We start from the raw sequence: 27,021 nt of genomic DNA, 5'->3' as shown, positions 1-27,021 counted from the left end.
CAGGTTCTGAAACTGTTGGATCACACAAGCATGTCACTACATTCATTTTTCGATTGGATTATTAAAAAAGAAAAAAAACACACACACACACATTTATTTTTGAATCGGATAGAAGATGATGATATGATCCTGACCCACTGGATATCGTTGGTGGCCTGAATCTGGCACAATAAATAGAGAAGATAACATGCTACTGACTCCATATATATGCAAAACTATATCTATACGTAAACTGAGAAAAATGTGGCTTTGACTGCTAGGAACAAAAAAAAAAAAAACAGCAACAACAACAATTTCTGCTCATTCTAAGTTCTGCACATGTCTAAGCTTACTTATTTTGTACATTCAGCAACACAAAATACAAGGATTCACACCAACATGTTTTAAGAAAACATTTTGTCTGAAAACGGTTTTGAAATATATAATATAAAATATAAAATAAAAATAAAAATAAAAAAAAAAAGAGAGAGAAAGAGAGAGGAGAGAGAAAAAAATTTAAAAGGAGTTTTGAAAGATGATTATCCAAATGAGATTAAACACTAATGTTAGAGATGTTAAAATTTTACTGAAATTTCTACCAAATGTCACTACTACAAAAATAGTTAAAGATCACACTTTGACAAATGAAAATATCTCACTTTTATTGGAAGTGTGATAAAAAAAATTAGATTGATATTTTAATCACTCTTGATTTGATTAAGTGCGATAATATGTATTCTTTATGTCACTTTTTAATTAAGTGTGATTTTATATATATATATATATATTAATCACACCTTCTAATTAAAGTGTGATTATATATACGCTACTAATAATACTTAAAGATAATATTTATTTTTGATCACACTTTTTAAATAAGTGTGATTATATATATATATTTTATCACACTCCCTAAATAAGTGTTATGGTATAAAATATTTCAATTTGATTTTTATATAAAATACTATTCCCATTCGCGCCTATTCTACCCACGATTGAGAGAGCACGACTCTTTCCATTCCCAACAAGATTGATTTTCACAAACAGCATAGGTCTCTTCTCCTTGGCTTCAATTTCTGAAACGGAGCCCTAATTCATTTTCTTCATCACAGCTCCAAACCACCATTGAAGTTACTTACTCAAATTTTTCTTTTGAAATCAAAAACCTCTTGAAATTTTTGGTGAGTTCTCTGTTTTTTATGCCCCTTTTGTGATATATTTGCTCATATTCTGATATGGCATCTATAGGTTTGGAATTTTTTACTTTAGTCATGTAATTGAATAAATGGATGGTCTTTCTTATTATTTTGATAAAAGCAAATGCACGTTTAAGATAATGTGCTTTTAATGTCAAACATGTTTTAGCTTAATAGTGACTATCTGTCTGCCATAAACAGGGTGAGGCAGTACCGGAATCAGGGAAAGATAAAGGATCTGCGAAGGTATGTCTATCAAAAAAATATTTATTCATTATTCTTTTTTTCTTCTTTTCTTTTGGGTACATCGGAGGCCATAGCCTGGGGGAAGAGGAAATCTTGCCTAGAATTAAACCCTTGACCTCCTACTTTGGTGCTAGTGTTTTGGCCAACTGGGCAAGCTGTAGTTAGTAGTTAGTTATCTATACATCTTGTTGATTAATTTATTTTTTTAAATGTTCTAAATAAGTGCACTTTTTGACTTTTAATGAAATATGGGTTGTGTTTGAAGTGATGTGACTTAAATAGGATAGTGAGTTTTTAACTTTTTGACTTTTTTTGAATATGCCAAACTTAGCCTTACACTACAAGAATTAACACTTTTGGCAACAAAAAAATTGGTCGCCAAAAGTCAATATTTGGTCGGCAAAAGTTATCCGCGACCAATTTTTTTGGTCGCTACTTTGGTCGCCAATTGAGGGTCGGCAAAAGTAATTCGCGACCAAAATTGTGGTTGGTCGGCAAAAGTTGGATTTCGCGACTGAATTTTTGGTCGCTAAATATTTAATTACCGCGACTAATTTATTTTGTCGCCAAAACACTTTGGTCGCGAAAAGTGATATTTTCCCGACCAAAAAGTTTGGTCGCCAATTATCACATTCAACGACCAAAAAGTTTGGTCGCCAATTGTGACATTCCGCGACCAAAAAGTTTGGTCGCCAACCGTGACATTCCGCGACCAAAAAATTTTGGTCGCCAATCGTGACATTCCGCGACCAAAAAGTTTGGTCGTCAATTGTGACATTCCACAACCAAAAAAGGTTTTGGTCGCCATTTGTTACTTTTCGCGACCAAAACTTTTGGTCGGCAAAAGTGAGTTTCCACGACCAAGAACTGTTTTGGTCGGCAATAGATGTATTTTTTGCGACCAATCCTCTTGGTCGGCAATTGTCATTTTTTGCGAAAAAAAATAATTTATTTGTCGCGACTAATAAATTGGTCGCCAAAATAGGAAAATAATACACCTGTAATTCCTAATAATTCATTCAATCCATAATAAACTTATAATTTTAAAGCATCCTTCAAATTAACTGAATCATTAACATTCGACACAATACAACTATTCTAAGTCATGAAGAAAAAGTATTTTGCTGGGATTGGATCTTCTTTAGATTCAGATAATAATACAACAGACTTACTAATACAAGAGCTATTTTTCCCTTTTTAAAGTTACTTCATTTGCTACAAAAAGCCTGAGAAGATTTGCTCATAAGTTGTAATAATACATAGTTATCATTATGATTGGACTATTTTATCATTATAATACAAAAAATGGCCAATTCAAAAGGGACTGGATCATTTCAAATTGGACATAAATCCCAGTTCACTTTGAAAGGGTGAATGAACTATTTTACTCCTTTGTTTCAGTCTACAATTCAAGGGATTGTTATTAATTGCATTTTGAACTATAATTTCCTTTGAAGGCTCAATTTTCCATCAGAAGGGTAGAAGCACGAGGGTGCCCAAAAATGTTAGGAAAGATGATGTACTTAGTAACAAGGATTAAAAACCTTTGGTGAGACTACATACCAAGCACAAGTTTAAAAAAAAAATAAAAAAAATATATCTCAACGTCATATACTCGTATACCACTTAAAAGCTTGTGTTTGGTATGTAAAGCAATCTACAATTCATATACTCGTCATATACTTGTATAGGGGACAATCAGACCAACATAATAATTTCTATTAATAATCTCCTCATGCAAAGCAATCTACATAGCCTACTTCAGTTAAAAGCACCATAAGGCCTTAGATCAAAAAACTATATGTAGATTGTTCAATGCATTAACTACTCAATTTAGATACCAAAAATTTTATGTCTATACAAAACCTATGAAGAGGGAGTTCAATACCTGTTCAATGATAGCAAAATAATGTGAATTAGCCTGCAAAAAGTTGTCTCAAATTTAGTAAGTCAAGCTTGTTCAATATACAATTGCCCAACAATCCTGAGAGAACAAATGAAAGATCAATTCCTTTAGCCCTTAGCATAAGTCTAAGATTATGTAAATAACTTCATTCAATCTTAGTATTATGATTTTCAGATGTATAATTCCAGTCAGAGACAAAGACATTGAATAAAGTTTTCATAAATTGCAGTCAGAGCACTAGGAGTTAGTACATCAGAGAAAGAACATAGCACAATAGTGGCAATTTTTTAGTGCCCCACAAGCATGGCAATGCACATTCTCTGATTGATTTGAAGATGGTGATGAATTAGCTTGCACAAAACAATAGCCAATAGAACTGCATTTCATGAAATTGCATTCAAACCCACACCCTAAATGAATTTATAAGGAAGCCCAGAGGTGAAACACGCAAGTTCAAACTATCCACATGTTTGCGGATTTTACCTCATCATTCATCACCCACCCACCTCCAACAATTTCTAACTGTGCATTCTTCACTAGATTGATGAAAGATTCTTTTTTAGTTTCTGAGGCATCCTTCCACCATCTCTCCAAATAAGACATCTCCTCCCATATAAATTTGCAGCGAGGATCCTGCAAATCCAAGTTCAAAGAATGTTAATTAGTATAGCATTCAACATTAATAACTTTTTGCCATAGACTAGGCAAAGATAATATGAATAAACTAGCAATCCAACCCCAATTAAGTTCAAGGCAATTGACACACACCATAATTGAGAGAGAGAGAGAGAGAGAGAGAGAGAGAAAACCTGTTAGTGAGCGTTTCACTTCTTAGGTTCATTAGTAGTTTTCAAAGCCAACAAGTATGCATATTTTCTCATCCAATAAACTAAATGTTTGAGTCCCCAAAAAATCATTTGTTAAACTACTAGATTGAACATTCTTGAGAGAGAGAGCATTTGGTAACGGAAAGCTGCTAGTGAGCCTCTCACTTTTTAGTTCCATTAGTAGTTTTCAAAGCCAACAAGTTTGCATATATTTTCTCATCCAATAAACTAAATGCCTGAGTATCTAAAAAATCATTTGTGAAATTACTCTACTATATATTACAGACTTTTTTTTCATCACTTACATCCAATTCACTTGGTCCAATAATTGATGAAATATATAATTTGTCAAAATTCAACCAAAAATGTGAATTTGTGTGGAAGTATCTTATTCCGTAATGAAGACCATTAGATTGTTTTGCATGAAGTATAATTTTTTTCTCAGTAAGTTTACCGGCACTATAGTTAAGCTAGATCGAAAGCAGAATCATTGTTCATCAATAATCAAGATCAGTAAAACCTAACAAAATTAAGATCAAGCAACTACTGCTAACTAATTAAACTCTCAGTTCACAAATAGAACCCAACTGAATTCAGATCAATAAAGAACATTTCAAACCCAAAATTAAACCCAGATCACCTTTGAAATCAGTAAAACCCAACAAAATTAAGATCAAGCAACTAGTACTAACTAATTAAACTCAGTTTACAAACAGAACCCAACTGAATTCAGATCAAGGAACAACATTTCAAACCCCAAAATTAAACCCATATCACCTTCGAAAGAGCCTCGACGATGGTATCAAGAATATGCCTCGACTGTCGATCATAATACTCCTCAACAGTGAGCTTCCAACCCGGGTCATTATGCGAATGAGGGACCACAAAAACCTTCAAGGTCTCCGAATCCCACTCGTTCCCTTCGTATCTCACCCTCCAACCCTGCTTCCACGGCCCAGAAGTGAGGAGTCCATTAGACAGAGGGCGATGTCGATGGCGATGTGCGACGGACGTGAGCAATGGTGGTAAGGGACTTCGGTGAGCTAGAGAGAGTGGGCACCGATTGAGAGAGAGAATACAGAAAGAGGGAGGGGCGGGCCAACATAGAGAGACACAGATTAGGGCTTTTTTTAGATAGAGACAAGGGAGATCAGGCTTTAATTTTTTTTCTGTCGAGCACCAAATGGGCAATGTCAGATGGGACGATTTCTTCTTCGGAGAGGCGGGTTTCGAGGGTGTCTTGCCATTGATTGTGGTGGTGGGTTTTGAGGATGTCACAGAGTTCGTTGACGAGTCGCTTGATGTGGGGTTTGAAGGAGAAGGAAGGAGAAGAACTGGGTTTGGGGTTGTGACGAGCTTTGATGCGGGAGAGAAGGGTTTTCGACATGAGAGAAAAAATGAGGTTTGGGGAGTCATCTGCTACTTCGAAAGTCTTGTTCCTTTCATTGTTCCACACTTGCAAGTTGCAACAGTAGTACATGGATACAACTAATGAGGAGTGGGACGGTGGTTCAAATTTCATTTCCCCCCATTCATCTTTCAAATTTTCCCCCAAATTTTTGGCGACCAAAAGATTAAATTAGTCGCAAAAATAGGTTCTTTCGCCGACAAATTTTTTTGGTCGCCAAATCTCAATCAACGGCGACTAAAATATTAGTCGCTAAAAGTACTAATTTGGCGACTAATTTTTTTTAGTCGCTGAAAATAAGTTTTTCGCGACCAAATTTTTGGTCGCCAAAAAATATGTGACCTTCCGCGACCAAATTTGTAATTGGTCGGAAAAAGTATACCACTTTCTGCGACCAACATATTTTTTGGTTGCCAAAATATAACCTTCTGCGACCAATAATATTTGGTCGCCAAAAATAATGATCATTCGCAACTAATTAATATTTGGTCGCCAAATGTCATTTTTTTGCGACTAAAATTTTTTTGGTCGGCAAAAGTGGTCGCAAAATGTGTAAATTCTTGTAGTGTTAGATTCAAGTTTGGGTATTGGCCTACATTTTTTTGTTTATTTTGGGCATAACTTACCATGGACTTATGAATGGGTGTACTTGAAGATATAAATAGAGGTGTTATTCTGTAAAATTAATCCTTTATTGGTGCCAACATAATCTATGTTTTATTTGAATTGTAAGTTAGGCATCATATTAGACGTATTGCATGTATCACATGCTTCAAGATGACTGAGGCTTTTGAAACCAAATGATTCTAAACAAATATGAGGCCTTTTAGAGAAGTCCATGTAACATAGATCCCAAGTAAATGTGTGCACATATAATACAACTATACACCTAACTTCAACAAAAGATATAGAATGCTTGAATCCTCAACTTTATCATCGTAGAAGTCCAAAGCAAACCCTATCTTCTTCAAGAGAATGTCCATGATTGGCCAGCACGTAACCTGATTCATTTTCTTCCATTGAACAAAATTAATCACAATATCAAGAACGCAACTTACTTTCAAATTAGTAATCTCTAAGAAATTAAGCCATTAATGGTTGTTTTAAAATCCCCTAAGGCCTCACAATTCCACCACTACAACTAGTGTTCTGTCTACTTGACAGTAATTCTGCAATCCAAATATAATTTCAAACTCTGAAAATAAGCCCAGTGAGTTCAAGTAACCATTAATCAAATTGTCAAAGTTCTTCAACCAATCATAGAAATGGAAAGAGTTCCATCTAGTTGAGTTCAACAAAGTAAAAAAAATAGGCGTAACAAAGCAACGACTTGAAAAGAAAAGACAGCAAGACCAATTCCATTATGAATAAATTACAGGAAGTGATAGTATAGAGTGATGAATCCCATAACCCCTATAAGTCTCAAGAGAAGGAGGAATGTTGATTGCTGTGAGACTAGGTGAATGCAGATTGTTACAATGTTACTTAAGATTAATAGTGCTAAAAGAATTTTAAAAATAGGATTTGCTACTTGGAAGATGAAGATAAAAAAGGTGAATAGAGTGCTCTGGTTGATCCCTAAGCCTTTGGTGAAGTTCTATAATATATTGGGGGAATAAGAAAGCAAGGTAGAAGACCAAAATTTTTTTTGTAAAACATGGAGAGTGCAACTCCTTGTGTGGTTGGTGGGGTGCAACCATAACAATGCAGGAGACCAAAAAAACATTTGTAGAACATGGAGGGTTTTGTGTGGTGGGTTGGGTGCAACTCAAAAGTTATGTGGGTGCAACTCTAAGTTGCACCATGTCTGTGCAATTTTTTTTTTTTTAAATCTGTTTCATTGGGATGTGATTCCCTCTAACAAATTTACTCCTATGCCAGAAAAAAGTTACTTAGATAAGAGCCTGAATTACTTACATGATATTACAAGCTTAATGACAGAGCAAATAAATAACATAAGTATACTTCTAATTGTTCAATAAATCATCATGTGCTCTTAGAAACTGAATAAGACAATTGCAAAAACCAAACTGCTATTATTTAGATTAGAAAAAGCAATGAAAAACTACAAAAGTATACATATTATATATATGTGCTAAAAATATGAAAGCAACATGTATCCGAACTACTATAAATGGCAAAGAGAACCCTCCAAATGGAGCATTTCTAGACTTTAGCAGTTGTTGATTACGCAACATCAGATTTTGGAGACCTGCAATCTTTTTTGGAAAGAACAAACAAACAAACAAATTAGCATATAATATTTATATAAACAAGAGAAAGAAATATAGATCAACAACTAACACTAAAGATATGCCATGTTAACTAAAACAAAAATCCTACAAAACCGAACCCTTGTTTTTTTGTCAAAAAAATGCACTGATTCTTCTCCTTAACATTCACATGAATCTCAATTATTACTCAAGAAAGATGCGTCAGGCAATTAGAATGGCTAGGGGTATGGTATGGTATGGTATTTGTATTTTTATCTTGTCATCGTTCAAATGAAAAATAAGTCAGAGATATTTGTGCAATGCATATGTAGCTAGCCTGTTTAGTGAATGAAGAATTTTCATACATATCCTGATCTCCAAATCTTTATTTGGAAATTAAATAGATCAAAGTTTTAGAAGAAGAAGAAAAAAAAAAAAAAAAAAAAAAAAAAAAAAAAAAAAAAAACTGAACCAGAATCAGATCTATATATGAATGCATTTCTAATAAATGAACTCCTGCAAAGAGCCAGTTTTTTTGTTGACCAACTCTAAAATATTCTAAAAAAAGCATTCTAAGAAGAAAATTTATATATGTCCTCCTGGCTTTGCAAAAGTTATATGATGACCATTATTCTTTTTAAGACAATAACCTGCCCCTAAGATGAGTTTTGCCAAGTTAGAGATATGATTAACATATGCACTTTCAGGTAAAAGTGACTGAATCATGATCCTTTGTATGATTAATTCTTCGCCTTTGGTCCTAAAAATATTTCATGAATCAATTGCACTTCTAAGTTCTAACAAAGCAAAGTTTATTTGAATAGCTGCAATAAATACAATTTTATATGCAGCAAGCATATTGACAAAATTTGGTTAGAATAATGTTCACTATGATGTAGAGAAGAAATGACAAATGACATTACTTGTTCTTCCAATTCTTCCAAGTAGGCTGCTTTCTTTTCAATTCTATTCATCACCTTAACACGTAATGCCTGCAAGGATTAAAAAAATAAATAATAAATGAAATCCAAATTACCATTTTCTGAAATTCTGACCTTCGCACATAATGGGTGATGAAAGAGAGGGTGTAGGATAGCCCAAGCCACAGTGGCTGCAACCTAGGCCACAAGCTCAGAACAGAGCAATATCAGTTGCAGCGTAGACCATGTCTCACATATGTTACTTTAATAATTCATGTACAAGCCTCTAAATACACCACAAAATTATATAAGTAACTCCTAAAAATTCATTTAAATTATAGTCCCCTTAAAGTACATTCACCATTATGGAGAAAGTTATAAACAAAGTCCAAATACCATGTAGATGTTCCTATCTACTAATACATTTCAGCTTTAGATAAGGATAAATTACACTAAATTCAAACACAAATGGATAGTAATGCACTTCAAATAAGGATTTATTTTGGTTTGTTAATGTTTTTGCTACTGTTGCTGCTGCTATTACTGTTGCTATGCGTAGTTGTTACTATTGCAGCAGAGCTATTTTACTACTGCTGCTGCAGAGTGGTTTTTGTTACTGCTGCAAGTTGTTGCTGTTTTGGAGGCAAACCACCTAATTGAGTTAGGCAGCCCACTTTGAGCCCTGGGGCATTTCCTAGGTGTGTGCAAAGCCTGCACATCTCTTCTTGGATATGAAACATTCAATATAAATGATAGTATTGAATAATAAATGCCTAGATTGTTTAGACTTTATGGAATTATTATTTTTTTTCTTTTTTTGACGTTGTAATTATTCATAGATCATATAAATTATTTGTTATAAGATCTTGTAAATATATATATTTTTTTTATCTTCTTTTTTTTTTTTTTTTTTTTTTGGCAAGTTTGCCTAAGACATTTAATGTTCTATCAAGGAAATTGTGCTTTCTCAATGACATTCCTTTGAGGTTATCAACTGTGTAGCCTCTAGTTTATTGTTTTATATTCTAATTTCTTTGTTGATATAGGTATTCAAAAATACATTTAAAATGGACAAATCTTGGATATTCAAGGATAAAAGATCAAAAGACTATGAGAATGGAGTTGAACAATTTCTTAATTTTGCTATGATCCATGCAAGTGATCTTCAATCCATATGTTGTCCTTGTAGAGTCTGTGGAAACTTGAGAAGCCAACCTATTCGAGAGATTAGAAATCATCTTTTTTTCAATGGTATTGACCAAAGTTATACCACATGGATATGGCATGGAGAAGCAATCACTAGTGGGGCGTCACCATGCGAAAATGAACAAGATTTTTCCCAATAACAATTTGACACGTCTCCCATAGATAATGTAGCTGAAACAATAGAAATGGTTCAAGATGCATATGATCATTGCACGACTGATCCTGAAGTGTTTGAGAAATTACTTGAAAATGCAAAAAAACCATTGTATCCGGGATGTACAAAGTTTACCAAGTTATTTGCATTGGTTAAACTATATAGCTTCAAAACTACGAATAGCCTATCTCACACTGGGTTTTCAGATCTACTGACGTTGTTGGGTGATATGCTGTTAATGAACAATGAAATACCATCATCCATTGTAGACACCCCATTTTTGATCGTCCTCAAGACTTGGACGTCACCGTTTGAACACTCGGTGATCATCCATGTTTGTGTTCGTCTTGAGTTCCCGGAGGTCTCGGCTCGCGCGCCTTGCCTCACGATCTCTCGACTCGACTGTTTGGTGTCTGGTTTTGCACCAAACACTTGTGTTTTTCCTTAGAAGGGTAGGGAATTCCTTGTAAGGCATCCCCACACATCACCGGCCATGGCTAAAGGCCACCGGCTGGTATTTTGTTGCCATCGGCAATGTATATTGCCGGTCGGCACTATTTGTTGTCGGTCGGTAGTCAATTTTGTCAAAATGGCAATTTTGAGCAGCCGACTACTGTTCATCTGCTTTTGCAGATATTTTAAGACAACTGTATGTCATTTTGTTCCCCTCCATACACGTGTATGGAGGGATGCACTCCTTGTTAGCTTACCTTGTAAGCTTTGCAAGATTGGCTCCTCTATAAGAGGAGCCCTCCTCTCTTGGCTCTAGGTTAGACACTTAAGAGAGAAAAACATTGTGAGAGCTCTGGTTTTAGGTTTAGGATTTGATATATATTCTATTTCTATACCTCTCTCTCATTTTAGCCTTAGTGTGTGTGTTTTGTCTCACTTTTGCTCACAAGCACCCACCATTACACCATCCCTTGGAGCTGAGACCTCTTGAGGGTTGTTTTTGAGGTTTTGAAACTGGTTTCAACCTAAAATAAGCTGCCGGTCCTCCATTGTTGAAGGGGTCTTCAAGGGTAAGAAACTAGTCCCTTTATTCCCCATTCTTGCATACTTATTTTGCCTATCTTAGAACTGTTTTTGTGCTTAGTATATAATACAAAAAAGTTCTGTTTTTAGGCCCTCTAAATAGTTTGTTTAGAGTGTTTTGTGGTTTGGAGGTGTTTGACCCCTCTTAGGCCTTGAAAGGCCCCATTTTGTGCTATTTTGAGTGAGCTCCGAGACTTTGGTGTTTGGGCCTCCTCACCACTGAAATCTTGAGGGATTTCAGTGGTAAGGATGGTGCCTTGAAGTCTCAAGAAGGAGAGGGCCACCCCATCTCCTTGTTGTCCTTGAAATGGACCATTTTTGGCCTCTTGAGGGAGCACCTAGCTAAGCTTCATGTTGACCATGCCTTGGCTGTTTTTTATGCTTAATATGTCATAATATACGTCTGTTTTTAATTAGTTTTGGTACACCATGTATGCTTAGCATACCTACCTTGTAATGCCATGTTTAGGCCTTAACATGCCTTAGGTTGTAAACCGTTGTTCGAGCATGTTTTGGGTCTAGTTTTGTGAAGCTTGTGTGCTTATTTTGCCATGCTAGAGGTCTGTCCATAGTTGTTTGGGTCGGCCATGACATGCTTTATATGCCCCCTTTGCATTTTGGCTTGTTAGCCTCAAGTGTGTGAGTATGTAGCATGCACTACTTGTTTTATTCTAATGATTTGGCATCATTTATAGCATAATTTCAGTCCTTTTGACATGCTTGTATGCTTGCCTTGGACACCTCTTTAATGCTTTAAAAGCTTGTCTTGCATGTTCCACGTTTTGGTCATTGTGCATGTCTTTGAATTTGAGCCATTTAGATGCCATCTAAGTGGTCTTTTGGGCTTTATTTTATGTGCTAAAATTCTGTTTTTAGTCATTTAGTTCATGCCATGTTTGGTCTTGCTAAGTGTAGTTTGATACTTCATTAGTTTGCTTAGAATGCTTGGACCATTTGTTGCATGTTTAGCCTATCTTGCTTGCTTGGTTTGGCACCATATTCTCGCACGATTTTCAGAGCTTAGTGCGTGTCATTTGTCCATGTTTATACCCTCTTGAGTGTGCTTGAGAGTTCCCCCTTTTGTGCCTAAGTGTTGGCCCTTTAACATGTGCATGTGTGTATGTGTATTTGGTCCTTTATTTTGGTCATTTTGGCCACTGCTTTGGGCCTTATTAGAGCTGCCCAAATCATATTTAAGTCCATTATTTGTTTTCTTGCATGCTCACCTTGCATGTTTGTTTGCATGCTTGCATGTGCATCTCGCATTCCCATGTTGCATCCTTAGCTCGCATGCCTAGGTTGTATTGCATTTAGCATACATGTCTTGCTCCTTGATCTAGTGATAGGAATTGGACTTTGGTTTGTTGGTTTGCATTGCATTTGACATCAAATGTGCATGCTTGGTCTCTTGGGCCATCACGCATTGAAATGCACGATTGGTGGTCCGAGAACCAAGAAGCATGTTCCTTTGAGTCATTACCATGATAAGGGACATGATTGGTGCATACATTGCTTGAATTGTATCGCCATGCTCTGCCTTGCCCTCTGTTGCTGTCAATTGCAGGTTCTGCAGGAACTCTCTGCCGACCGGCAGTGCCAAGTGCCGACCGGCAATCCTCATCCGGCCGATGGCTTCACCAATGGCCGGTGACCACATGCCACTGCCGGTGGCAATCCTATTCTGCCAGTGGTGTCCCCCAATGTCCAAGGAAGCAGTCCTGAGACTTTGGAAGTCTCTAGAGGAGTATACCAAGGAAAACAGAGGCAGCCTAGGCATGGCGGTGCACTTCCGAGTAGGACCGAGCATGCATTGCATCGAGCTCTCCTCCCGAGGCGATTTATCTGTTTTCCCTAGATTAGTTAATTTGCTTAGCTAATTAGATGGTTTGTAATATTTAATTAGCTTGTAGGTTAATTATTTGTAATATTCTTTCGGTCCCTCCGAGCGAGGGCAAATCTGTAATAAGTGTGGGTGCGTGTGTGTACATGTCTTCCAATCCCCACTTCTTTCTTCCCTTTTATTTACCTGCTTTGATGGTTAGTAATAGGTCATGTTTAAATTAGCATACCTTATGCTATGCATGCGTGCATCCATGCATTTGTATCGCATGCACCGGGCTCGGTACATCATGCTAACTGCATTCGTACTTCAATTCCAATTTGAATACATGCATCAATCAACTGCATTTCACATGCCATGCTTAGATTAGCCGAGCCCATCCTAAATGCATCCTGTATGTGTTGCATTAGTCAAAATTGACATGAACTAGGATCACGCATGTTTGCTAACTAGTTTATTGTTTTGGCACAGAGTACGATGTAAGTATTTTGATGCTTTAGCATACCGCATGCGTGTGAGTGTTGCCATGACAGTATGCTTGCCATGCGGCTAAATGCTTACGTGATATTACTGATTGAATGCCTGTGGGTGAAGGTTGGATTGTCTGAGTTGGAAAAACTGGTTGAAATCTGTATTCTTAGCCTACTTGCGAGTAGCAAATTCCAAAATATTTTTCAAAACAAACGGATATGCAATGCTTATTTCCAAATTAGGCAATCTAGTCTATACTTGTTTGCTGTGCGCATAACATAGTAATTCTAGGCTAATAAATGGAATAAGAACATATAACGTTTTCAAAAACGGATATCACGGTTTGTAAAGGCCGATCTTCGGATCGGGCGAGAGGGGGTGCTCATAGCTGACCTTCCCCAATCGTACCCAAGCTCCCGAGCCAAGGCAACTTTGGTGATGACGGACACATGGCCTTCGGCACCGAGTCAGGGTTTCCTAAAATTTCCCCATTAAAAAATATTTAGGTGGCAACTCTGTATCTGGCAAAGCAGTCCATGTTTGGCACTTCTTTTCAAAAAATCTGTTTCTCAAAACGATTTGCCGGATTTGGACTCTTTGGTTCAGATTAAGAACCGTGACAATTCGAGAGTCCGAACTGTAGCGAGGTCCCCCGCGGACTTGTTACAGTTTCTGGCGACTCCGCTGGGGATATTTAGAGAGCTTGACTCGAACTTGTGATATCCTGTTTTGACTTCATTTATGTGTCTTTTTGCATTGCATGTGCATTGGTGCGCCTAGGACACCGTGTTTTCCATCTGCCATTCCTGAACGGTTTGCCGAAGGCTTGTCTTGTCAAGGCATGACCATAAGGCTGACCGGTTATGGGCTCTGACAGCATGGGAACACAAACCCCGATTTTACCGGGGCACCCTTTTCGACCATTCGACTTAGTGCATATTCGGATCCGTAGTGAGCATTCCAAACTAGGACAGGTTGCTTACCCGATGCTAGGTTATTCGAAACTGCTGCGTGCATAGTGAAACCCTAGCTCCTGACAAAATAGGACAGAGAAACCTTACCCAACATAGGGGTGTTTTGGTTCTCTTTACTTGCTATGTGCTTTTAGAGTGTATCTCTACAGGAACGTACATATCAGTTTGCAAGATTGAGTATTAGACCCGAGGGCACCAGTATCAGTGTTACTAAGAATCAGTTATCTGCGGGTATCAGGGTTCAGTTTCGGGGACAGTGATTTCTGGGAAACAGTGATCAGTAGTGGAGTGCAGTTGTTCGGTTACACCTGTATTTGATCCGTTTGGGCTGAGATGCTGCTTGTTTTCCCTTTCAGTTCAGAGAGTTCAGAGAGTTGATACAGAATAGCTAGTGCTCCCCCTTGCTGAGGCAGGACTTATGACGACGCAGAATTCAGAAGAGGTCATGGTTATGACGGCCGCATTAGATCAAGGGACCACTCTGCAAAGTGAGACCAACATTGATGTGTCACATCCACCCAGGTCGCCTATTGCGCACCCGGTTTGGGCCCCCCAGCTATACCAGGCTCGCGAGCCTACTACATTTGAACTAATGGGGATGATAGGTGATCTCCAGAGGTCTGTGGCGGATCTCGCCTACGGAATGTCAGCTTCACCTCCAGCCGCACTGTATGCCGGGAGTTTTGTACCCTAGGAGCCCTCGTTGTTGGGGCGCATTGTGATTGAACTTAGCCAACCGGAGATGGCCTCCAGCTATGGTAATGACATATCAGCATCAACCCAAACCCTCGATCAGGTTGAGGCCAGAGGAAAAGACAAAGTGAAGGCAGATACCGATCCTATTGAACAACTGCTGCGGGCAGTCGAGGCTTTGAAAGCCGGGGGGATGAACAAGTAACAGATATCCGCAGTTGTGGCAAAAACTGTGGAGGATGCATTCCCCACTCCACCTGAGGGTAGCTCAAGTCAGTCAGAAAATCGGGATAGGCCCCGTCATGCCAGAGTAGTTCCTCCTATTCCCAGCCCTGCACCCGGGAAAGATCAGAAAGCCAAGGTGGCGCCTGCCGACCCTTTCGCTTGTGCGTCCAGTAAGAACGCTCAGACTTCAAAATACCTGCCCCGAGGGCGCAGGGTCTTTCATGCTCTCTACATGCCTCTGTCTAAGGCACTTCAGATCCTTGCCGAGAGGGGACACCTTAAACCATTGGAGCCTCGGCCTCTCCCGAAGAATCTCCCTGCCACGCATGATGCTACTCAGTACTGCGCGTACCACCAGCAGACAGGCCATGCAACCGACAATTGTTTCCGCCTCCATCATGAGGTGCAAGATTTGATCGACAACGAGGTTATCCTCCCGCCCACCTCAGTCAAGTCCGTTACCACCCAGTTGTTGGATTTTGAGGACACAGATACTGCAAGTATGTAGTCAGAAGGTGAACCACCTGCGGGCGGCGTTCGGTGTATTTTTGGATGTGGCGTCTGGCACGCATTTTTGAGCATCGGTGAAACCAAGTTTTGTAGATTCTGGCTTGGGTATCGAGTCAGTCTTTTGTTTTGAGTCTGTCTTTTTGTCTTGAGTCAGTCTTTTTGCTTAAAGGTCTGTCTTGTTGCATCGAGTCAGTCCCCTTTGTATAGAATACCAGGTGATTCCGGGGTTGTTGCCTTGAACACCGTTTTGTCTTGTAATTACCCGTTTTGTTTTTGAGTCTGTTTCTGCCGAGGGGCCAGTTATACCAACAAATCTGAATGAAACAGCGGTGGCTATCTCATTTTCATGCTTGCTTCCAGTATAAGTTAGTTGTGCCAGAGGGCTTGAATGGACTGACAGTACATCTCGCCTACTCTCCTGTGCGCTAAACTCATTGCATTAACTTGAGTTTTTTTAAAACCTTTTAAACACCGCGGTGATAAAAACAAAGAGGAAGGAATTCCTCGGGTTTTGCAAAATTTTGATTATTTTGAGGGAAAGAGAAGCATGCTAAGCTTTTTTTATGATTGAGATCATGCTTGTCAGCGTGAGTACTGGGAAGGACCCTGGCTTGATCCAGATTGGTTCCACACTATCTTCGGCGCGAGCGATTTGTCGCTTTCTTAAAAACTTTCAAAAACAAATATTTTGCACGGCCCTGTGAAGACCTGTGTGGAATCGCTCTTGAGATTGTGCAGCCTAGGATCGCTCTTAGCCTCAAGATTCAACCCGTCTGCTTTGAACCGTGAACCCGTTCAGAAAGTTCAACGGTCAAACGTCATGCAAGGTCTGTACGGCCAGATCAGAAGCAGCCCTCGAACGAGGGGCACCGAAGTCGAGTCAAAAGAGTAGATCTCACCAGAAGAAGCTCGTGGAGCAACCGGGATGGATTCTCCTACAAATCATCGCAACATCCGTTCTCCTAGATACAGAGAGGCTTCAACTTCAAAACCATTTGGCATGGACTTGTTACACTTTTACCCTTTGAGAGGCTCGCTGGGCTGAAAACCCGGAAGGGCGACCCAGGCAAAAGTTAGAGCAAGAGAAAAATACAAAAAAAGAGCAAAAAAAAAATAATACAAAAAAAGAAAAGAAAAGCAAAAAGTGCGAAAAAGAAAAGAAAAAGAAATGAACAGAAAAGGAAAATGAAAAGAAGATCGCAAGGTTGAAAACCCGTATTGGGCATCTTGGCAAAAGTTAGAGCCTGAAAAGTGAAGGTTAAAATACCCAAGTGTACCTTAACCAGAACTATGTAAGGCTTGATTCCCATGTTTGGGATACGTAGGCAACTTCATCCTGAAGTCCAGCCCCCAACGCTTTCATAGCGTCTCGGTCCATACAATGGTTTCGACTTCATCCCAAAGTCTAGTCGCCAACACCTTCCAAGGTGATTGTGTCCATATATCTGTTCTAACTGTCTTCGTCATATCTGTATCCAAGAGTTCGACCATCATCGATGAAGACTGTTTGCGGACTGCTGCGGCACCATCCAAACAAGGGGCAACTTTCCGTTGTCGTGAGTCGCCGTTCAAACCAGGGGTAACTTTCCGTTGCCGTGCAGCGTCCTTCAAACAAGGGGCAATTTCCCATTGCCTCCGATCTGAGGTTGCGCATCTCAAAGAGTAAGTTCCATGCTCGTTGAGCATCAGTCGTTTGCAAAAATAGTTTTTGAAAATTTTTACTGAGGTTGACTATTTTCTCGAAAACTATCCCATTTTCCAAAACTGGACCATTTTCTTGGACCCAAAAAGGAAAATTTTCAGTGCCTACAGCCTGACTTGCGTGGTTTTCAAATCAAAAATCGAACAAGTACGTTAATCCGACTCTCATCTTGATCAAAACTGTTTTAGTAGAAAGCAAAAACAAAAAATGGTCAGAATGATGAACTAGGGGCACAGTTGAGTCAGGTGTTCTGTCTTTCCCCCGTCATCGACGTACTTGCCAGGAGGGCACTCTACCCACCAGAAGAAATAGCTGTGAGCTAGTGGCATCGGGCGTGAACCCGCAACTTCCTATTCATCCATTAATCACCTTGGAGAGGGACGAAAAATGAGAGAACAAAGAATAGAGAGGTGTACGTTGAGAGAAAAAGCGAGCCAAAGGGTTTTGAGAGAAAAACCGAGCTTGAGTGCCAGAGTGATGTGAGAATCACAAATGAGAAAAGGGTGGGAAACAATACCCAGAGAAACTGGCTCCTTGTGATTTGAGGTCCCCCGTCTTCGTTAACGCGTCTGTATGTCGTGTCTCTTGTTTTGTTTACCTCAACCTTTGTTTTAGGTCTCTTCCGAGCGTGTCTCGTTGTGTTTAGGTCGTGTACCTCTTTGTTTGAGTCCTCCCCGTTGTGTTCAGTTGTAGGCTCGATACCCCAGTTAAGAAAACCCCTTTTCCGAAAGTTAATCATTTGTGCTCAGAGTGCTGTGCCATTCTCTACATTTGGGCGAACCAAAAGAAAGAACAAAAAAGTTGGGGCATCTAAGCATGTTTCAACCCTAGCCGTTTTCACCTTTCAAGGCCGTCTTGTCAGATTGGGCTGTTTTGTTTAAAGTTTGCCGTGTGCAGAATAAACCAAGTGTTGGGTTATGGGCTGTATGCAGATTAATCCTCAGCAGAGTATGGGCCGTGTGTTCAGGTTAAGCAGTGGTTTGTATGGGCTGCTTTGCTGTTACTTGGTTTGGTTATCTTGTTATTAATGCAAGTGTTCAACATTCAGACCACAGATCAATTCCGTTTACATTGAGGTGTAACATGATGTGATGCGATGCAATACATGAGATATGTAAATATAACACTTTTCAAGATAAAAAGTTCGTTTCATTTCATAATCTTTTAAGTACAAAGTTTTGAGGAAAACAAAAATCTGCCTGCGGCAGTACAAGGTAATCTAACTACCAGTGAAGAAAGAAAAAGAAAGAGAAAACAAAGGAAAAAGTACAAAAAAGAAGAAGAAAAGCAGCAATCTGGGTCATCCTCAGTAGTCTCGAGCCCGGGGGTCTGCCCTCACCCTCTTCCTGGACGAAGGTCCAGGAGCATCATCAGCATCGCCGTCTGAGCCTGAGTCTGAGTCATCTCCAGCCTCTTCAGATGACCCGGCCTCTGCCTCTACCTCGGACTCATCATCGTCGTCATCATCATCATCAGGGGTCGGTGCCCGAGAACTACTCCCGACGTGAGTACGCCCTCCCTTGGTACGGGGACGTGCAGTGTCTCCACGCCCTCTCCGAGCAGGAAAAGAAGGCCCAGCTGGAGCGCCGCCCACCGGAAGGATCTGGAAGGGAGGCTGAAAATCACAAAAGGGCAAATACTGTGAGTAGTTTATCAGTGTAGAATGCAGTGTATGAGTACAGTGTGTGAATGCCGTGAGTAGCTTATCAGTACAAAATGTAGTGTATGAGTACAGTGTCAGAATGCCATGAACAGTTTATCAGTGCAGAATGCAGTATACAGTGTGTGAATGCCGTGAGCAGTGTATCAGAGCAAAGTACAGTGCAGAATGCAGTGTGTGCAGTGTATCAGATGCTGTGAGATCAGTGTGCCAGGTGTTGTGCCATGCATCAGATTACGTAAAGCAGTGTATGAATGGTTTGAGGCCAGTGTCAGAAGAACATATCGGAATACTGTAAAGGGCCAGGAGGTCAAAGGTCCGTTGCAGCATCCCCATCATGGAGGCGTTCAACTCCACGGACTGTCGGGTGTATCCGGAGGACGCCTGCAAGAGAGTAAGATACATCAGTGTTCTGTGGAATATCAAAATAAACTGAAATGAAATGCTAGATGCAAGATGCAAAATGAAGTAGTACATACCGGAGGCAAGTCGGGGATACCGGCTAACTCATGACCAGTCAGGGGAGGAGCAAAAGGGATCTGGTAGATCGCCCCATCCTGCCCTCTATATGATAGTGCAGTGGGCAGGGCGGGCCAGCCAATCTCCCGTCCCCCCCGAGCTCTGCTCCTGCCATGCCCTCGAGCCCTTCTCGATGTGCCCGCTCCAGCCCCAGCTCCCGCTCCAGCTGTCGGCGCCGCTGGCCTCTCTTCCTGAGCTCGGCGACCACTGCTCAAGGGTCGCATGATATAGGACCGGACGTACTCTGTGTAGTCGCCCTCGCCTCGATGATGCTCCTCACCCCAGCCGGTGGTGTACTCCCTCATGTGCCTAAGGGAGTGTCCCTCTGTATCTCTCATGTGGGAAGGAGGTGGACCCGGCACTATCTGCTCCGGTAAACCTAGGGTCTGGCGCAAGAAGCGCTCGCCCAGGTACCAAGCCCGACAGACCGGGCCCTTCAACAGAATCCGACAGCGAGAAGTCTCCTCCGAGCCCTCATAATGATCTCTCACCACAGCCGGCAACGGAGCCCAGGGCCACCAGGTGATCTGAAAATGAAATTCAGTTTATTATCTATCTGTTATTGAAAACATATAGTACTAAGCAAAGCAAAAATAAACTCTTAAGTTGAACATACCTCCGCTGCGGTGATGGTGTCGAAGTATCAGCAAAAGAAAACGAGAGACTCCCGTGGTCTCCGTACGCACCGCACATCGAAGCGATGGGAGAAGGGGACGCCGAGCGGGATCTCCTCAACGGGCACTGGGGCAAGCCTAGGAAAGTAGGCATACACCCACAACTGCAGAATAGATGTCAGTATGACTATCAGATAAGGCAGAATACAGAATAAAGCAGAAATGGCTGAACCGTGTGTTGTGCAGTGTATTATGCAGAGTGTACAGTGTGAGCAGTGTGCAGTCAGTTTAAAGCAGAGTATATGTGTGCCGGGTGTGCAGTATACAGTCAGTGTGGGGCAGTGTACAGTATATGTGCAGTGTGCAGAATACAGAAAGCAGAAGACAGAAATGTAAAAGGGAAAAAGATGTACCTCCCAGGCTCGCCAGTAACCACCAAGGAGCTGTCCGCTGAGGCGGGAAGAGGAGCTCATATAACCGTACAATGTGGCCAGAGCGGCGCCACCCCAGTCGTAATGGCGGATCTGCCTGACGTCCACCAGCGCGCTCAGCAGGCATAAGGGCACGATGTTCACCCGATCGGCGAACAGTGTCGTCCCAAAGAGGAACATGATGAAGCCCCGAGCATACTGCTCCACCTCCTCTGGAGACATCTGCGCCTCCTCTGCCAAGGCCGGCTAGACCTAAAAGTGGCTCTCAAACCACAGATACCGAACGAACCCCGCTCGAGCGAGGGGAGGCTGAGTACCGAGTAGGTACAGCTGGGCAGCGTCCCACTCGTCCATATCCATGTCAAAGGGAATCGGATCACCCCCTACCCCAATGCCAGTAAGCATCGAGAAGTCGTAAGGGGTCATCGTCATGTCCCCTGCGATGGAGAAGTGGAAGGAATCGGTGGTATCCCACCACCTCTCCGCTAGAGCAGCGAGCAAAGGCCTGCAGGTAGTCAGCCGAGAGAGCCCCGTGCAGAAGATGCCAAAGCCGGCCTCGTTGACGATGTCGCGGACCGCATCTGGTAGCTCGAGGTACCAGTCCCGAGCGCCGGTGTTCCCATACCCGCGAATGGTATGGGAATCTCCCTGTAGTAAAAAACAACAGTTGCAAGGCAATATTCAAAATGCAGTTCTAAGAAGCATATGGGCATATGGCATGCGTGCATGTTTTCAGATTCAAATAAATACCGGGTACCAGTGTGTATGCAGTGAAATACAGTGTGCGCCGTGTGTTCGGGTGATTCGGGGCCAGTGCAGTGTGTGTGCATGTGTCAGTCTCAAACAGATATCAGTTACACGTATGTCTACGATCAACTACAGTATACAGCATATCAGAGATAAGCAGTTAAAGAGCATAACTAGCTACGGCAGTTTTGCATCCTACATTGCAGAAAGTAAAGCAGAGAAAGAAAGTTACCTCGGAAGCGCCGAAGGACAGGTGGGAGGTAGGCTCGCGTAGTAGTAGCTCAGGAGGCACGTGCCTGTCAAAGCTCCTGAACTGGCGTAGTCCGTCGGGGAGCATCACGTAAACTGCGGGCCTGTAGGTCTCCGGATCGAATGGCCGAACACGGAGTAGCAAGGGCTCGACCTCGGGGTCCATCTCGAGCTCGGGAGGGGCTCCGCCCTATGGGAGATCGTCCGCCATCTCGAAGGGGGTGTGAAAATGACCGGAAGATGAAAAAACGGGCGAGAAGTCGAAAAGTCAACAAAAAATCAAACCCTGGGAGGGTCGAAAAAGGCCAGAAAAGTCGGAATACGAAAAAGGCACGGGTATCGAGAAAAACTCGAGGGAAACAAGCCCCGAGTGGCGAAAATCAAGAAAGAAACACCGAAATGAAGTTTTGTTCGGTTGAAAATGTCCGAAACGCGAAGGAGATCGCGAATCGAATGACGAAACGGGAGCTAGAACGCGGGAAAATGCGAGAATCAAGGGGGGAAAACACTCTAGAGAGAGAGGGAGACAATTTTCGACTAGAGGCAAGTGAAAAAATAGGGTTAGAAACCCTATTTTAAAACACCCGAGCCGAAATGACAGAACTGTCCCGATTCAGCAATTCTTTGTCGGTCGGCAACATTCTTTGCCGGTCGGCAACATTCTTTGCCGGTCGGCAAAATATTGTGCCGATGGAATTGTATCAGTGCCGATGGACGGCCGGTGACTTATTTTGATGGTCGGTGGACATCCGGTGGTCTTCTACAGTGATTTTGGAGCCTCCTACACCTTTGTTTGAGTCATGTGTGGGGTCCAGGGCCTTTAGTGCTCGAAATAGTGCAAAACAGTGCATTTCTGACGCTCAACCGGCCTCCGTTTTAACCTCGGGCCGTGTTTTCTGTGCGTGACACTCGAATTCGTGCAAGGTGTATCCTTTTCGTATCCTTTTGGCTTTTACAAAATTCAAAAGTTGCCCCATGTGCATCGCGTATCAATCGCACTGTCTTGTGCATTTCAAATCAATCGCACTGTCTTGTGTATTTCAAATCAATCGCACTGTCTTGTGCATTTCAAATCAATTGCACTGTCTTGTGCACTCGCGTTGTCTAAACGCATCGCGCTATTGTGCGCATCTCATTGCATTTTGCATGCATTCAATCGCGCAGTTTTGCGCATCTCATCGCATACCGCATGTTCTGATTGCGTAGACCGCATATTTGTTCAATTCCATTACTTGCATAGACCGCATGTTTTCCTTGCGTAGACCGCATGTTTTCCTTGCGTAGACCGCATGCTTATGATTAATTACGTTACTTGCATAGACCGCATGTATTGCCTGCGTAGACTGCATGTTTGCTTAATTTCATTACCTGCGTAGACCGCATGTTTTAATTGCGTAGACCGCATGTTTGCTTAATTTCATTACTTGCGTAGACCGCATGTTTTGACTGCGTAGACCGCATGTACCGCTTGCGTAGACCGCATGCTTTTGCTCAATTTCATTACTTGCGTAGACCGCATGTTTTGATTGCGTAGACCGCATGTTTGTTCAATTTCATTACTTGCGTAGACCGCATGATTTGATTGCGTAGACCGCATGATTATTCAAATTTCATTACCTGCGTAGACCGCATGTTTTGATTGCGTAGACCGCATGATTATTCAATTTCATTACTTGCGTAGGTCGCATGATTGTTCAATTTCATTACTTGCGTAGACCGCATGTTTTGATTGCGTAGACCGCATGTTTTACCCGCATAGACCGCATGTTTGTAATCAATTTCATTACTTGCGTAGACCGCATGTTTTGCTTGCGTAGACCGCATGTTTTGCTTGCGTAGACCGCATGTCTTGCCTGCTTAGACCGCATGTCTTGTTTGCATAGACCGCATGCTTGTTCAAATTTCATTACTTGCGTAGACCGCATACTTGTAATCAATTCCATTACTTGTGTAGACCGCATGTTCTACTTGCGTAGACCGCATGTTCTACTTGCGTAGACCGCATATTTTACTTGCGTAGACCGCATGCTTATGTTCGATCTCATTACCTGCGTAGACCGCATGTTTATGATCAATTTTGTTGCCTGCATAGACCGCGTGTTCCACTTACATGTCTGTGCTTTCACAACATTGTTATAACTTCCCACTTACTTTGCGTTGTCACGCATTTTCAAATACATCAATATGTATTATACCTGTTAAGTTTGTTTTCTTTTCAGGCACGATATTGTATGTACGGTTCATTTGAGGCTGGTGCAACCAGACGAACCGCACAGGTATGGCATCATGGTTTGGCGAGACCTTAAATACGCTCGGTCTAGGAGACCCTAAATCCTCTGAAGGTGCAAGTCCTTCGGTGTTTGTCGTGCCGGAACAACTTTCGGTTAGTTACATTGTCATGTATCTCAAGGGCCGCGTGTTGTCGCGCTTTCCATGCAACATGCATTTCATGCGTCATTTGCATCCCAAAAACAAAAACAAAAACAAAAAATAAACATGCATCGTCATGCATTTGCATTGTAGCTTGCATGCATCCATTGCATTTTCTCCAGCAGGTCGCATCATACTGCATTGTCATGCATTTTTGTAAATATCCATTCCATTGCATATCTGTAGATATTGCATTGTAGTTTGCATGCATTCATTGCATCACCTTCCATCTATGGCTTGCGCCTTTCCATGTTGAGCTTGGTCTGGTATGTGCCCATACTTCTCGTGTCAAAGCATAGTTCAGTGGACCGTTCTATGTTAGCCGCGGCTTGTTTGTGTACATGCCTTTCCTAGGCAAGATTTGGTTTGGCCCGCGCGCCATATCTATTGCATTGTAGTTTGCATGCATTCATTGCATCACCTTCCATCTATGGCTCGCGCCTTTCCAGGTTGAGCTTGGTCTGGTATGTGCCCTTACTTTTCATGTTAAAGCACAGTTCTGCATATGTACGTGCCTATTCCACGCTGGTATGTTGGTTTGAGGGTCGTGGCACCTTTTCTGCGTTAGACATGGCTCGTATGCGTACATGCCTTTCTTAGGCAAGATTTGTTTTGGCTCGCGTGCCATACTCATTGTATCCATTTCCATCCTATTGCATATTTGTAGATATTGCATTGTAGATTGCATGTATTCATTGCATCACTTCCATCTATGGCTTGCGCCTTTCCATGTTGAGCTTGGTCTGGTATGTGCCCATACTTCTCGTGTCGAAGCATAGTTCAGTAGACCGTTCTATGTTAAACATGGCTTGTATGCGTACATGCCTTGCCTAGGCAAGATTTGGTTTGGCCCGCGTGCCATATCCATTTCCATTTCCCCAGCATTTTCATCATATATTACATTGTAGTGTAATTTTTGCATCCGGCATTAGGATCGTTGTCCTTTCCCCAGCGGGTCGTTTTCCCACTTATGTCATTCCCCCCCAATACTTGTTCTTCTGTCCGTCTACATTACTCATAGTTCAGTGGACCATTCTATGGTGGACGGACTCGTTACCTCCATCAATCTATTTGACATAGGTGTGGTTTCGAACCGCTCGTGATTGGATCATGATTCAATTGCTTTGCATATAGTTTGCATTGTTTCAATTACATTGCATATCATTTTGCATCCACTTTTGCATTTTCATGCATGTTGCTAATGACATCGTACCTGTTGAGTTGTTTTCTTTGCAGGCATGATATTGTATGTACGGTTCATTTGAGGTTGGTGCAACCAGATGAGCCGCATAGGTATTGTATCCTCCGAGTGAGACGTATCGAGAATTGCATAATTCTCTTACATCCTTTCTGCATTTTAGTGTAGTTTGATGTATGCTAGCTTAAAATCGTCGCATGTATGCTTCGTTACAGCTTTCTTTGCATGATCATAAGTTATGTCCGGCTCTGTGCATTGTCTTGCATTTTGCCCCTGCCTTCGGGCGCATATCTTATTTGTCTTGCATGTTTGTCTAAGTCTTCGGCCTTGTCAAAAATGGGTCGTCTCTGGGCTTTGACATTCACTCCCGTCATTGTTATGACTTTCGAGTTCTGTCAAAGAGGGGCAACTGTAGACACCCCATTTTTGACCGTCCTCAAGACTTGGACGTCACCGTTTGAACACTCGGTGATCATCCATGTTTGTGTTCGTCTTGAGTTCCCGGAGGTCTCGGCTCGCGCGCCTTGCCTCACGATCTCTCGACTCGACTGTTTGGTGTCTGGTTTTGCACCAAACACTTGTGTTTTGCCTTAGAAGGGCAGGGAATGCCTTATGAGGCATCCCCACACATCACCGGCCATGGCTAGAGGCCACCGGCTGGTATTTTGTTGCCATCGGCAATGTATATTGCCGGTCGGCACTATTTGTTGCCGGTCGGCAATCAATTTTGTCAAAATGGCAATTTTGAGCAGCCGACTACTGTTCATCTGCTTTTGCAGATATTTTAAGATAGCTGTATGTCATTTTGTTCCCCTCCATACACGTGTATGGAGGGATGCACTCCTTGTTAGCTTACCTTGTAAGCTTTGCAAGATTGGCTCCTCTATAAGAGGAGCCCTCCTCTCTTGGCTCTAGGTTAGACACTTAAGAGAGAAAAACATTGTGAGATCTCTGGTTTTAGGTTTAGGGTTTGATATATATTCTATCTCTATACCTCTCTCTCATTTTAGCCTTAGTGTGTGTGTTTTGTCTCACTTTTGCTCACAAGCACCCACCATTACACCATCCCTTGGAGCTGAGACCTCTTGAGGGTTGTTTTTGAGGTTTTGAAGCTGGTTTCAACCTAAAAGAAGCTGCCGGTCCTCCATTGTTGAAGGGGTCTTCAAGGGTAAGAAACTAGTCCCTTTATTCCCCATTCTTGCATACTTATTTTGCCTATCTTAGAACTGTTTTTGTGCTTAGTATATAATACAAAAAAGTTCTATTTTTAGGCCCTCTAAATAGTTTGTTTAGAGTGTTTTGTGGTTTGGAGGTGTTTGACCCCTCTTAGGCCTTGAAAGGCTCCATTTTGTGCTATTTTGAGTGAGCTCCGAGACTTTGGTGTTTGGGCCTCCTCACCACTGAAATCTTGAGAGATTTTAGTGGTAAGGATGGTGCCTTGAAGTCTCAAGAAGGAGAGGGCCACCCCCTCTCCTTGTTGTCCTTGAAATGGACCATTTTTGGCCTCTTGAGGGAGCACCTAGCTAAGCTTCATGTTGACCATGCCTTGGCTGTTTTTTATGCTTAATATTTTGGTACACCATGCATGCTTAGCATACCTACCTTGTAATGCCATGTTTAGGCCTTAACATGCCTTAGGTTGTAAACCGTTGTTCGAGCATGTTTTGG

General features: G+C 41.6%; 2 protein-coding genes across 3 annotated transcripts in view; one reads left to right on the top strand and one right to left on the bottom strand.

Annotated features, from left to right (window-relative positions):
* Positions 1 to 962: 962 nt before the first annotated feature.
* Positions 963 to 27,021, top strand: part of LOC114289635 (uncharacterized) — a 42,176-nt gene continuing 16,117 nt past the window's right edge. Inside the window, exons 1-2 of the mRNA XM_082905405.1 lie at positions 963 to 1,160; positions 1,377 to 1,421. The gene's annotated coding sequence lies outside the window, so the exon portion shown is untranslated. The remainder of the gene's footprint in view (positions 1,161 to 1,376; positions 1,422 to 27,021) is intronic.
* On the bottom strand, positions 2,727 to 5,666 carry LOC145807588 (uncharacterized). 2 transcript variants are annotated; one of them, XM_082906062.1, is made up of 3 exons: positions 4,932 to 5,666; positions 3,811 to 3,960; positions 2,727 to 3,342 (listed from the first exon to the last, which is right to left on the bottom strand). In XM_082906062.1, exons 1-3 carry the CDS (start codon positions 5,568 to 5,570, stop codon positions 3,277 to 3,279), a joined length of 855 nt encoding a protein of 284 aa, XP_082762188.1. In that variant the 5' UTR covers positions 5,571 to 5,666; the 3' UTR covers positions 2,727 to 3,276. The 2 variants fall into 2 exon arrangements, with proteins under 2 accessions (XP_082762188.1, XP_082762189.1); XM_082906063.1 differs by having other exon boundaries at positions 3,338 to 3,405; positions 4,932 to 5,665.

The sequence above is a fragment of the Camellia sinensis genome, chromosome 14 (genome assembly GCF_055761805.1).
Source record: "Camellia sinensis isolate YWXY chromosome 14, ASM5576180v1, whole genome shotgun sequence".
NCBI classification, from domain to species: Eukaryota; Viridiplantae; Streptophyta; class Magnoliopsida; order Ericales; family Theaceae; genus Camellia; species Camellia sinensis.
The sequence above is the reverse complement of the archived record's forward strand: the minus strand, read 5'-3'. Positions and strand labels throughout refer to the sequence as shown.